Genomic DNA, 11,972 nt, shown 5'->3' on the forward strand with positions numbered 1-11,972 from the left:
CCAATGGAAATCGCGGATTCTTGGTTCTCGTTACTACTCTATTCATTTCCCAGCCAGTACCAATATGGATGGTGGCTGAAAGCCAGAGGGAGCCACTTAGCAATCCACTCATTAAGTTTGCTGCGGAGATGAAGGAAGTAGAAGGTAATAAAGTGGAGTTGCATGAATTTCGAAGTACACCTTATGACATTCTCCTCGTGGGGAATGAAATGGGATGACACAAAGAAGCAATGAACGCGGCAACTGCTGCAGATCGATTTTTGGGCTTCTCCGGGAAACTTGCCAATTCTTGGTAATATAGGGATTTAAATTGATGGATTGACTGATAGCCTAAAGTACAGCCAACGAAATTTTGTAACGTGGTTCACTTGATGGAAGTTACGTGCAGAGGCTGGAAAAGGTGAGTGGACCGTATCGCTCCGAGCTTTCGAAACTTTCACCCTTGCCATAATGTTTGGAAGTGATGAGTATATCAGAAAGTAAAATTCCACATGTCATCATTGTTGAAGTTATTATTGTATCTTGTCTTACCAATCCAGATGTGATTGGAATTTTCAAAATCATGCATGTTCCTGATCTGCCTCTGTAGTTTAGAAGCAAGTACTCCACGATCTGTCCCGAGGTCATTTTTTCTTGTCCTAGCCTCTTCTTCTGATATTCTTTCGACATTCTGATTAGCTATTGGTTTTGTTCCTTACAGTTTTTCTCGTCAGCTAATGCCGATCCAAAACTCTAATGGTGTTCATTAACATTACTATCATCCAATCAAAATTCATCACAGCTCTTTCAAAGTTTTTGTTGCATATCTATGACCTTTTTCTATAGGCCACATTCTAATAAGAAGCGTTCGACTAGTATTCGATAGCCTTGGTAATCTAATTTTATAAGTCACTAAGACTCGAGTACCGTCATTCCCACATCCCTATGACCAAATCACATTTCATTTACACTTCTGTTACAAACTAAGATGACGATGAAGAAATCCATCCTAACAAACTTGTAAATGCCATTCATAGGGTCGCTCTTCCAAGAGCCGCTAGAATCCACTCTACACTAGTACCTGACATATCATCTCAATTCACACATTTTGATCTTCAGCTAAACGGGTTATATACCTAAAATGGAAATAACCAGTGTGTATCCTAGGAGGGGTTGTCTTGTCATCTTTAGTCCCCTCTCTATAGCTTCCTTGGCTCCTCCTTCATCTTCGTCGCACCATTACTCGAGAGAGAATGTCAGCATGTCTTTCATTATAGCGACTCGCGCTATACTGTACCTTAAGAAGGCAGATAGTTTCAGCTTTGTCATGATATTTGAATGTCATCAATGGGTCAACAATTATAGCATTGAGGTCTACTCCTTTCACTCTAAAGACCTTACACTCGATGAAGTATCTGCTTGTCAAACTCGAAAATCACTTAAGCTCAAAATATCATCTTACTGCCAACCATGATTTGTGGCTTTGAATAAAACCTAAACACTTTTTTATTTTTTTAATGTCTCTCATAGCATTGCCGAGCGGTCATGGGACAATCTATGTTCAAATACCGCAATTAGTGCAGATCGCCCATGAGCTAATTGATACCACAGAACTAGTTTCAGGCTGAATAGTAAATTCTATGTGTGCGCCTCAGCGAAACGTCATTCACTACTCGAGATCATCCCTAAATTAGACTTCAAACATGATAACTAAATATATGCTTTATCTGATAGGATTAAGTAACCCCTATATTGATCGTTTTTTTATTAGCGTACAACTTCACGAACGCATATAAATATTTCCCCAATTTTTCTTCACGTTCTGATCATACCCAATCACTCTTTTACAAACATTCGCGATTACTCAATTTACATAATATACATGTATACAATCGCTTCATACACAAACAATCAAATCTAACTCAACATCTACCAAGTTACAACCATGAATCCCAACAACACCATGAGTTCCAACAGCACCGATAACTTTTACGTCGGAATCACCTCCAAAAACAGCACTTGCGCCAGAGCTATAACCGTGAGATCATGTATTCCAATACATGATGCAAAATCCATACGTGACGAGCAAAAGCCCGCCTACATTGCAGGTGTCTCGATCGCATTCTTTTTCATCATCATTTTTGCTATCGCCATACAAAATCTTCGCGCTCGCATTGCCTCCAACAGGTCTATGGATGAACAGAGACGAGTTGAAGAAGGAAGAATGACCAAGGTTGTTCAGCAGGTCACTGGTAGTGAGATGGTGACTGATAGTGAAAATAAAACTGGTAGTGGAATACCAACTGGGATTCTAAAGACAACTGGTAGTGGAACGAAAATTGGTAATGGAACGGCAGTTGGTAGTCTGAAGACAACTGGTAGTGGAACGACAGTTGGTAGTTTGAAGACAACTGGTAGTGGTACGACGACCAACAGTGAAAGGACGACCTGTAGTGAAAAGGCAGCTCAAGTTTCAAAGAAACCTGTCAAGCTATGAGTACACGCAGTCTACCTAAGAGATCGAGGAGTTAGAAGAATAAGGGATGGTAAAAGTATGGGCTGTGATTTTCTCCAGCGTGGTTACGATAAACGATTAAGGAAATTTTGTATGATAATTAATGACGGTCTATTTTGTATGATAAATGTTAAATAATTAAATACGGTTCTCATGAAGAATTCTCATGAACTTCTCTTCAAAAATTACTCATCATGTTGTATAATCTCTGCGTGAATACTCTATTATTTTATCGACCCCTCAAAGATTGCCGTTGTCCCTATCTTCATATGATTCAAATATTATTTCTTTTTTCTGAAGACGATTTTCTGAATGGTTTCAATGTCTCCGGAAAGATGAGGAAACGTTATTACTTAGGACAATAACATTCATCGAGATTGGCTGTGGCCGGAACTCTTGTGATCAACGCCGTGCTGGAATATTTCATCTGCTGGGTAAGTGATTCTGTGACTTATAATTGAGCGTTGAAAGTTCACCAAACTTCGGAGGTTGTTAGCGTTCGAATGTCAAAGGAATTAAATGACGTGGATGTCTTATGTCGTCTTCGAAAAGGCTGTGCGAGTATTAAGCATCCGTCATGCCAACTATAGACAGATAAAGTCTTGAAAATTTTCCGACTCCCCATGGGATTCGGCATTGTAATTGGTGATTATTAAATCTTAGGGTAATTGAGCTAGATTGATAGCCAAAGTAAATCATTGACACTAGTACTAATATGTTTATCCTAGAAATTTCATCACAGACTTTGATCGGCCGCCTGAAAGTTTATTTTATACCTTTCATCTATCAATTTTATCCTCATCATGAACTATCACTGCCCCCTTTAACAAACATATTTGATCTAAAAATAGTAGTATCTTTAAAATACCTGCAGAAGCACAAGCCGGAATGTCATATCAAACGAAGACTGGAATTCAGAGCTCTGGGCTATCTTGTCCTAAAAGTCAAACCTTCTTCAATCCAAGGCCTCTCTTAAAGCGTAAAAGTATATGTTGGCCTGTAATCTCATTCATTCCTCACTTTCACCTTGAAAGATAAGAAAGGAACCGTTGAAGCTAAAGTAGTGAAACCATTACACCAAATTCTATTCAATCCCAAAGAATTATACAGCCGCTCACACGCACTTATCTAATATTTTATCTACCGCTGGAACTTTAAGTTTTCAATAATGTTTTGTTTTCGGAAAAATATTCCAACCAGAATAAAGTGAAAGGTGTGACATAAATCTCAACACACAATATAATTTATGATTTGGAATGATCTTATCATTACAGAAGAGAAATTGTAGGTGAAATGAATCCTGAATGAGAAAATAATAGATCCTTATCCTTACAAAGATTAAACACATATAAATTATCTAAATTATCTAAATTATCCATGACGGACCACGATCATGAGAAGCCAGACATCACGCAAAACTTCTTCGCACCTTCGTTTAAGCGAGATGTCACACCTGTCCCCTCATTTTAGCGCACGCCTAGCATAAAAACTAAGATATTACACTCACAAATCCGTCTCCCCCACACAGAAAGAGAGTTAAATCTCTTAGCTCGTAGACTAGATATCAGTAGTTCATACTTAGCACCAACTCAAAACCCAAAGGTAGAAGAAAACTGAAATTTATGATGATGACATGGACTACCATTGTGCTAGACCACACCGCTAAGCGCATGAAAACCGATCTTATTGTACAACTTATGCTTATCCAGAGTGGTTCATTTCATTTTAGAGCTCATTAAGTACTGCAAAGACTTTTAAATACCAAGATACTGAATTTTCTGGACTAGATTCAACGGTTTTCTTTAGCGGGTAGACCTGTTCTTGGGACTTGGCCGGTTTGCAAATAAATTTTCTATATAAAGGTTGTCCCAACCGCATTTGAGAAGTTTCACAGTCTTCCTCTTTGTATCAACATTCAAAAATATGTTCGCGCATGCCTTTACACACAAACCAGAGATAACCATGACAAATCCAGCCAACATGACTTCTCCCGAAGTCCATCAATGTGAATCTTTATTCCAAACATTATCCTACTACTCGTTATTTCTATTAATAACACTTATCATCTTCCCACCATACTTCTACATTTCGAAGATAATTACAATTTTTTTCTCAACTTACCCTACTTCCAACTACAAAATTGCCACATTTCAGCCTCATCTTTGGAAGAACACGGTAAAAGGTCTCGTATCGCTCACAATTCTGATGATTCTAGATCTGGACTTCATCTTCTACTATGGCATCTATTACATTGCGAGTAAATCACATGCGTTTTCACATGTGAAGCAGGGTGGAAAACTCACGCTCCTCGCGTTTATGCTCACCCTAAAACTACACTGGCTTTTGGTTGTGACTGTTTACGAGATTGGTGAAGTGTTGGCAGACGAAACACTCTCATACGAGAGAATAATAGGGAGACTAAAGGGAATGCACAAAACGGAGACCGACGCAGACAATAAGAGAGAAATAGAAAATTCTTCCGATCTCAAACATTCAGAAAGTCAACCTCCCTCGTCCCAAGCAAGAGATCATCTTTTCCTCAATCTGGTGGATTTCGACACCAAGGAAGAAGGGCATACCCATCTCGATAAGCATGCTACTGTCGACGAATCGATATCCCCAACTTTTTCTCTTTCTCCGTTTCATTTTACTAGACTCCGGTCAAGAATCACCATTACCCTTCCGAGCCCTGTGAGATCAAGAATCCGTGAAATGATTGATTCAGCTACCCAAGATTTGCAACCCGTAAAGAGACATAAAGCGGTTCGAATGATTGTAGAAACCGAGCAATATACAGAGAAATTGTACTCGAGGTCAAAATCTAACATACCACGAATGGTTGAGCAATTGGAGGGGTTGGAAAGAAAATTGAAGGATATTTTTGTGAATGCGGAAATGACTGCTGCCAATATTGAGGCCGGTGATAGAAATTAAGATGAAAGTCAAGATGAAGAGGGAATGGAATCAGGTGTCTTGACTCCCTCAACTTCTTCGGGTGAATGGACACCTGTTGCATTATCATCGACTCACGCGGCCCGCTCTGAATTCACATTTGGGCATGATGCTGAGGATGAAGATGAGGACATGCCGTCTGGTTCGTTGACACCTTTAACTTCTTCATCCCGATACCGATCCTCACCCAGTCCAACTACCACCATCTATTAATAATAAAATTGAAGGCCATCCCTTGATCATTTACTTAGTTGCTTCAATTGTGAATCTACAAAAAAGAGGGACCAAAATCTAAAGACCTCTCAGCATGTCCATTCGATTGAGATTCCGGCGCTCGGAATAATGAAGATCGATAATGATTTAAATGGTGTTGACTTGATTGAAGTCTTTGATATGCGACTACCTGGGAGGCACCAATGCCGCACATCATGTAGCGTCAGTCTATCTATTCCTGTACTCTTTACTTCACTCCTCAATAATCAACCCACAACATTTCCGCCAACACCCTCACACCATCCTTTGATATTTTCAGTCACAACCCTCCTCAATTTCACCACACTACTTATTCCATACCAAGCAATATGTGGACTCAGAATCAATCTTCCACTATCCCGCAACTCGCTATCTCTCGCTGCTCTCACTAATGTGTTATCTTCTCCGGCTGGTTCTTCTACATAAACATCAGTTGCGGCTCCTGCAATTTTGCCTTGCTTCAATGCATCTACTAAATCTTCCTCGTTGACTATTCCACCTCGTGCGATATTGATGATGAGAGCATCCGGTCTCATTATTGATAATTCTGCCGAGGCAATCATATTCTCGGTAGTGGATGTCAAGGGGAGAGAAAGGAAGATGACAGTACTAGTTTTCATGACGGTGGTGAAAGGGGTATAATTTGGACGGGTTTCGGATTCAGGAACACCTTTTCTTTCGCATAATTGAACGGTCATTCCTAAAGCCCGACAAAGGTTTGCTACTCGATTTCCTAAGCTTTGTTAGTTTTATGGTTTGTGTGTTGTGGGTTGGGGGCATAGTCTCCAGTGGCCCAACCAGAAGCTTTTAATGCCGGTAGCTCATTCCTTTTAGAGATTCCAAACTTTATATTGTTGGACTGCAGGAAAGATCATTGGATAATCTGTTTCCCGTACGGAATAGATTATTCAGATTACTGACTACCTTGCTTTGAAAGGAGATGGGAGCTCTGTAGACTGTCATGTCACATGATCTGACCAACTTTGACGACATCACCTAGGCACTTTCTCCCAATGATAGATGATTATATGAGAAAATTGAAGCGAACTACGTTTCAATCACTTCCTCGATTCCACCCCTCAAACGTAAACCCAAGAAACAATAAAACGGCAACCTTACCTAACTCTCCACCTCCTACAATTCCCACCACTTCCCCCTTGAACCCTGTCATCAAACCCCCATAGAAATGCTCACTCAAACTTCCCTTCTCCTTCCATTCTTTTCCCTCTCTAGTTCTTTCATGCATCCCTACCACATTTCTTCTAAGCGCCATATACAACGTTAACCCGTGCTCTGACACCGCTTCATTACTTGCCGCTGGAACATTTGATACCGAAATTCCATGTTCTTTACAATAAGCAATATCGACATGATCTGTTCCGATGGCGAGGATAGCTATATGCTTTAAATTCGGTAGTTGGGATAGAATGGTCGAGGTGAGGAAGAAACGGGTGGAGATCAAGACATGGGCAGGTTTGAGATATGTCATCAGTTCGTCACCTTTTGGAGGAGGATTTGGTAGTTCGGTGACGGTATAAGGGATTGGGAGAGATGAGAAATCTGGTGAGGGTGTATGGATTGGATCAAGACGGAGAATCCGGAGGGTTTCGGGGAGATTTGGACGAAGGGTTTGTGGAGTTGAGTCAACCATACTTTCTTGATAAATTGAGACGGGATCGATGGTTAAATGAAAAGGTCTGCTTTTATCTGAGTTGTGGTCTTGCACGCAGTTTGGAAAGCAATAAAGGATCCAAATCAAATTTATATGAAGAGGAACAAGATAAGAAAGAACGTCTGGTAAGCATATGTCTATTTAAAGGCGTGAAGTTTTAGTGGAACCTTTCCCCACATTTGAGGTTCGGATGATTGTCCGTGATAGAAGGCTTAGCTTATCAGATTGGATGACGACCAGATGGACATTACAAATAATTCATGTTTTGCTTATCTTCGGACAAAGATTATGGTGATATCTGAGCTTGGATTGGAAATTGGAAAGAAATGATTGAGATGTTGTCGATGTGGTACAATCAATATCAGCCAAACTACAGCTGATGAAGGTAGCCTTACGAGTCAGAAAAATCCTCGATGAATGAGGCATGTACTGGTCATTCCTCTTACAAGGGAGATACTGATGGCCCCTTATAAGAAAAGTGATTTTTGATAAAGATATGCAATTAAAACCAGTGATAAAGTACACATTTGACCATCAATAAGATCTACTCCTATCCTATCCTACTCCAACGATACCAATCCAACCCGATTCAATGAACAAGCGCCATCAAAAAAAACACCAATGCAATACAATCTAAGCCTCATAAGTTTCTCCAAGACCAAGCTGACAACGGCTAAGCAATACACCACGATATCTCGACCATCTCCGATTCATTACGCATCGCCTTCAAAAGTTGATTGAGTTCAAACTCCGTTTATCTATAGATTGAGATGGGAAGCTGTGAAACCCAGACATGCAACTGATTTACATGCCAGAGTTCTTGGCAGCTAAGTAGTTCCAAAAGTGTTAGTACACCAAAGAAATTCATCTAGCAAATGAAAAGGTAAAGACCGGGAAGAAGGACGATGATATGTTCTGGAAAAGATAAGATCAATTTTTGTAGCGTACCTTGATTAACAGTGGCAGAGTCGAAGCTAACGACATTTCCCTGAGCATCTGTCATTGAGGCAGTCGATGCATCTACTGCGCGTGCTGCGAGTTGAATAGCTGTGTTTTTGTCAGCAGATGAAAAATATATGGCTCTGTTGATACAGGGAGCGGAAAGGGGACTGTGGATGACAAAGGTAGGTCGGCGTGTGGAAAATTGGGATAACATACGTGTGGCAATCGCAATGGCGACGAAAGAAAGAATAGTTACGAGTGTGGACTGCATGATTGCTAGTGGGTATGTTTATTGAGGTATTGAGCGATAAAAAATGCAGAGGACCGTTTGATGATGGGGATGATTTAATAAGGTCGACCGGCAACAAATGATTGCGTATAAACAAGAAATCAATCAATCAATGATAGATAGATGAGAGATAGATAAGGAACGAGATGAAAATAATGATAAAGCAAATCCCCCATACTTTGAGGTCATCGTCTTTATATCTTCATCGAACCGTCAACATCCCACAAATTCAAAACGAGGATCCAGACTCAAACCTGCGCCTCTCGCTTCCCAAAGCCATCATCATAAAATTCATCCAATACCTATGAAGGGATGATTTCAAAGGGGCACCTATCAACATGCCAATCCCATGTCTACTCAGCTCCATCGCTTTGCTTGATTCGCAGACATCATGATTCGAGCAGAAACCGGGGTTCACTGCATTACAAATTGAATGATATTCACATGGTCATGATACATCGAATGTATGGACAAGGCTTATGTTGTATAGAGTATTATTTAAGCTTGTAATAATGATTTTTCATGCGTAGAAGGTTTGAGGAAGACGGGAATCTTGAGATCCGAACGGGGAAGGATGAACTTTTGGGGGCTGTAGATGTTGTGGAGGAATAAGGTTTCCTGTTGTTGTTGTTGTTTATAGATTTAAGGGGTAAAGGTCTCGTTTGAGGCTGGGTGGTTTGGGAAATGATTGACGACAAGCTTCTTAGACAGATACCTGATAATGATATGTAAGCTGGAGTACCTAGTAAATTGACCATTGCTCTTGATCTGTAAATAGCCTTTGAGTATTTGACTTGCGATTCGGATTGTACCTACTTGGCAATGAAAACGTGTCTTTGAAGAGGTTAATACTGACTAGGTATACCTGAGTGACTCGAGATATTCGTCCTTTGTACTTTGAGATGATGACATATGAGGAAAATGGTCTTTCAAGCTTAAAACAGAAGCTCTTTGAATGATGATGGAAAAGAGGGGGTTTACCGTCAGCTGCACTTTCAATAACCTTGCAAAAGAAGTTGAAACGGGAACTTCATCACCGTCGTCGCCATGGTATCAACATCAAAGTTTGTTGGTTAATTCGAACCACTCCAGCTTCATCCTTCACGACTGGAAATGAAATATAATCATCATTGATATGAAGCAATAAAAAGCAAGCATATATTCACCTGAGCAATCACATATCTCATGCTGTATGGTATTTCTACCGACCGACCAACCGACTAACGGAATTGAATGAACCAAGCGAGCCGGAGATCTCGGACTAGAATGATCCATCATCTCAAAAGTCTGAATCCGGAATGAATAATTATCCACTCCAATTGAGATTTATGCAAATCATAGGTACCTGAAACATTCATCATCGATTTCCACAAATCAAGACGAAAAGCTTATCGATAACCCCCGCTATGAAGTCCCACAACACCCGAGCTCCTTCTACCGGTAATGGCAATGGCCTCGCTGACATTCACATTCACATTCAATCACAACAACCTTCCTATCAGTCTTCACTTCCACTCAAATCCCTTATCTCCACAACATCAATAACCTCATTTCACCAACTCACGCTCATCACAAAGTTCGTCAAGTCCAATAGAGCTAACATATCACACAAATTCAAATTCAAATTCAAATTCAAATACGATTACAAATACTCATACAAACACTCGGATCCATATTCGTATCCCCTACCCTTACCGTCAGGTCGACAGCTACAACTCTATTCAAATCCGACCCTTAATACAACCCCAAATTCATCAACCAATCCATCTTCACCAGCAATACCAACAATTATGGCGACTCCAGATCATTGTCTCTATTGTTTCGAAGTTTTAACTGCTCATCTCGAAAAACGACAACCATTAGGTTTGGAAAAGGTTCAGGAATTATGGACATCTTATCCTAAAGGTCTCGAATTACAAAACACCGAAGAAGAGGAAGAAGAAGACGTTGATCTTCAAATTACTGGTTCTCATCCACCAAAAACAAATCCAAGACCAGATCCAAATTCAACCACAAATTCAGCACGTCATCCTATTCTCCAACGAATTACACGATCTGCTTCCGGAACCAGTACACCATCTTCTAGTTCCTCCGAACGAACATCAGCCTCCAATTCCACATCTACGACTACTCCCTCTAGTTCAACCACCTCATTTACCCCCATCGGTATCTCCCCTACTCCTCGTCAAACAACCCAACTCTCCCCTCCCCGCAACCTCCGCGAATGGTCCACCCCCCTCTTCGTAACCTGGAATACTCTCTCCTCCTCCTCACAACCCCATCAACAATCTCCTTCTCTACGCGGCTGCATCGGTACTTTCTCCTCCGAACCCCTCCTCACATCTCTACCCGAATACGCAATAATTTCCGCTCTGCACGATTCCCGCTTCGATCCCATTACACTGCGGGAACTCCCAACTCTCGAGGTTGCCGTCACTTTACTAACGGATTTCGAAGAGTGTGCTCATCCGCTCGACTGGGAAATCGGAGTTCATGGGATCAGGATCAGTTTTTATCATAAGAATAAGAGGTTTGGAGCGTGTTATTTACCTGATGTGGCGGTGGAGCAGGAGTGGGGAAAAGAAGAGACGGTTGTTAGTGCGATGAGGAAGGCGGGCTGGGGAGGAAAGAGGGAGAAGTGGAGGGAAGTGAGCCAGTTGAGTGTTGTCAGGTATCAGGGAAGAAAAGAAAGTGTTAGCTGGAAGGAATACAATGAGTGGAGGACTTGGGTAGAGAAACAGGGCAAAAATGTTGAGACGAGGAATTAGAGGGGATGGATATTACATCTTCTCAATACTGGAAATAGGAACAGGATGGGAATGAATCTCACTATCATCGATTTAAGCGGGTGGGAAAAGTGCGCGGGAACATGAAAACAGGGAGAGCATGAGACACAACATACAATGATTGATGACAAATTACAACAGATAGAGATTTAACTTGGCGGGGGGGGATTCATATAATTCATGTCATTCTATTTATTCTACTCCACTCCCTCTCTTTTTACACCATCACATCTACCTTCCTCACCGGCCACCTAGTCGTGGCAGAATAAACAGACCGGAATTGTTCACTGGCAAAACCCTCCAATAATCCAATTGCTCCGTTTCAACTCAAAGAATAAAATTAGACGGTAAAGGTTTATAGGATTTCCTCTATCGATCGATCCATCCATCCATCCATCCACACACACTACAGCTTCCCTCCATTTGAACCTCTGGTATGTCTAAATCTCGAATTATCAATAGACTTACCTCAACCTCAATCTCTCTCCAATACCATTGTGTCGTACACCCCACATCCATATAAATCGCAATCAATCAGTATATATTGATGAATCCATTCCTCACATCTTGAGTAGTGTGCTGGAT

General features: G+C 40.9%; 5 protein-coding genes across 5 annotated transcripts; 3 read left to right on the forward strand and 2 right to left on the reverse strand.

Annotated features, from left to right (window-relative positions):
- Positions 1–1,924: 1,924 nt before the first annotated feature.
- EAE97_009598 (uncharacterized protein) lies at positions 1,925–2,476 on the forward strand (the record flags this gene model as incomplete). The annotated part of the gene is made up of 1 exon (XM_038880113.1): positions 1,925–2,476. One exon carries the CDS (start codon positions 1,925–1,927, stop codon positions 2,474–2,476), a length of 552 nt encoding a protein of 183 aa, XP_038729224.1.
- Positions 2,477–4,417: 1,941 nt separating this feature from the next.
- On the forward strand, positions 4,418–5,659 carry EAE97_009599 (uncharacterized protein; the record flags this gene model as incomplete). The annotated part of the gene is made up of 2 exons (XM_038880114.1): positions 4,418–5,414; positions 5,463–5,659. 2 exons carry the CDS (start codon positions 4,418–4,420, stop codon positions 5,657–5,659), a joined length of 1,194 nt encoding a protein of 397 aa, XP_038729225.1.
- Positions 5,660–5,925: 266 nt separating this feature from the next.
- EAE97_009600 (uncharacterized protein) lies at positions 5,926–7,349 on the reverse strand (the record flags this gene model as incomplete). Its single annotated transcript, XM_038880115.1, has 2 exons — positions 5,926–6,431; positions 6,818–7,349. 2 exons carry the CDS (start codon positions 7,347–7,349, stop codon positions 5,926–5,928), a joined length of 1,038 nt encoding a protein of 345 aa, XP_038729226.1.
- Positions 7,350–7,622: 273 nt separating this feature from the next.
- EAE97_009601 (uncharacterized protein) lies at positions 7,623–9,800 on the reverse strand. Its single transcript, XM_038880116.1, has 5 exons — positions 9,583–9,800; positions 9,418–9,496; positions 8,529–9,316; positions 8,319–8,417; positions 7,623–8,197 (listed from the first exon to the last, which is right to left on the reverse strand). The coding sequence occupies exons 3-5, from the start codon at positions 8,581–8,583 to the stop codon at positions 8,175–8,177; spliced, it is 177 nt and encodes a 58-aa protein (XP_038729227.1). The 5' UTR covers positions 8,584–9,316; positions 9,418–9,496; positions 9,583–9,800; the 3' UTR covers positions 7,623–8,174.
- A 591-nt stretch (positions 9,801–10,391) lies between these two features.
- Positions 10,392–11,369, forward strand: EAE97_009602 (uncharacterized protein; the record flags this gene model as incomplete). Its single annotated transcript, XM_038880117.1, has 1 exon — positions 10,392–11,369. One exon carries the CDS (start codon positions 10,392–10,394, stop codon positions 11,367–11,369), a length of 978 nt encoding a protein of 325 aa, XP_038729228.1.
- Positions 11,370–11,972: the final 603 nt, after the last annotated feature.

Source organism: Botrytis byssoidea (assembly GCF_014898295.1).
Source record: "Botrytis byssoidea strain MUCL 94 chromosome Unknown BBYS_022, whole genome shotgun sequence".
Lineage (NCBI taxonomy): Eukaryota > Fungi > Ascomycota > Leotiomycetes > Helotiales > Sclerotiniaceae > Botrytis > Botrytis byssoidea.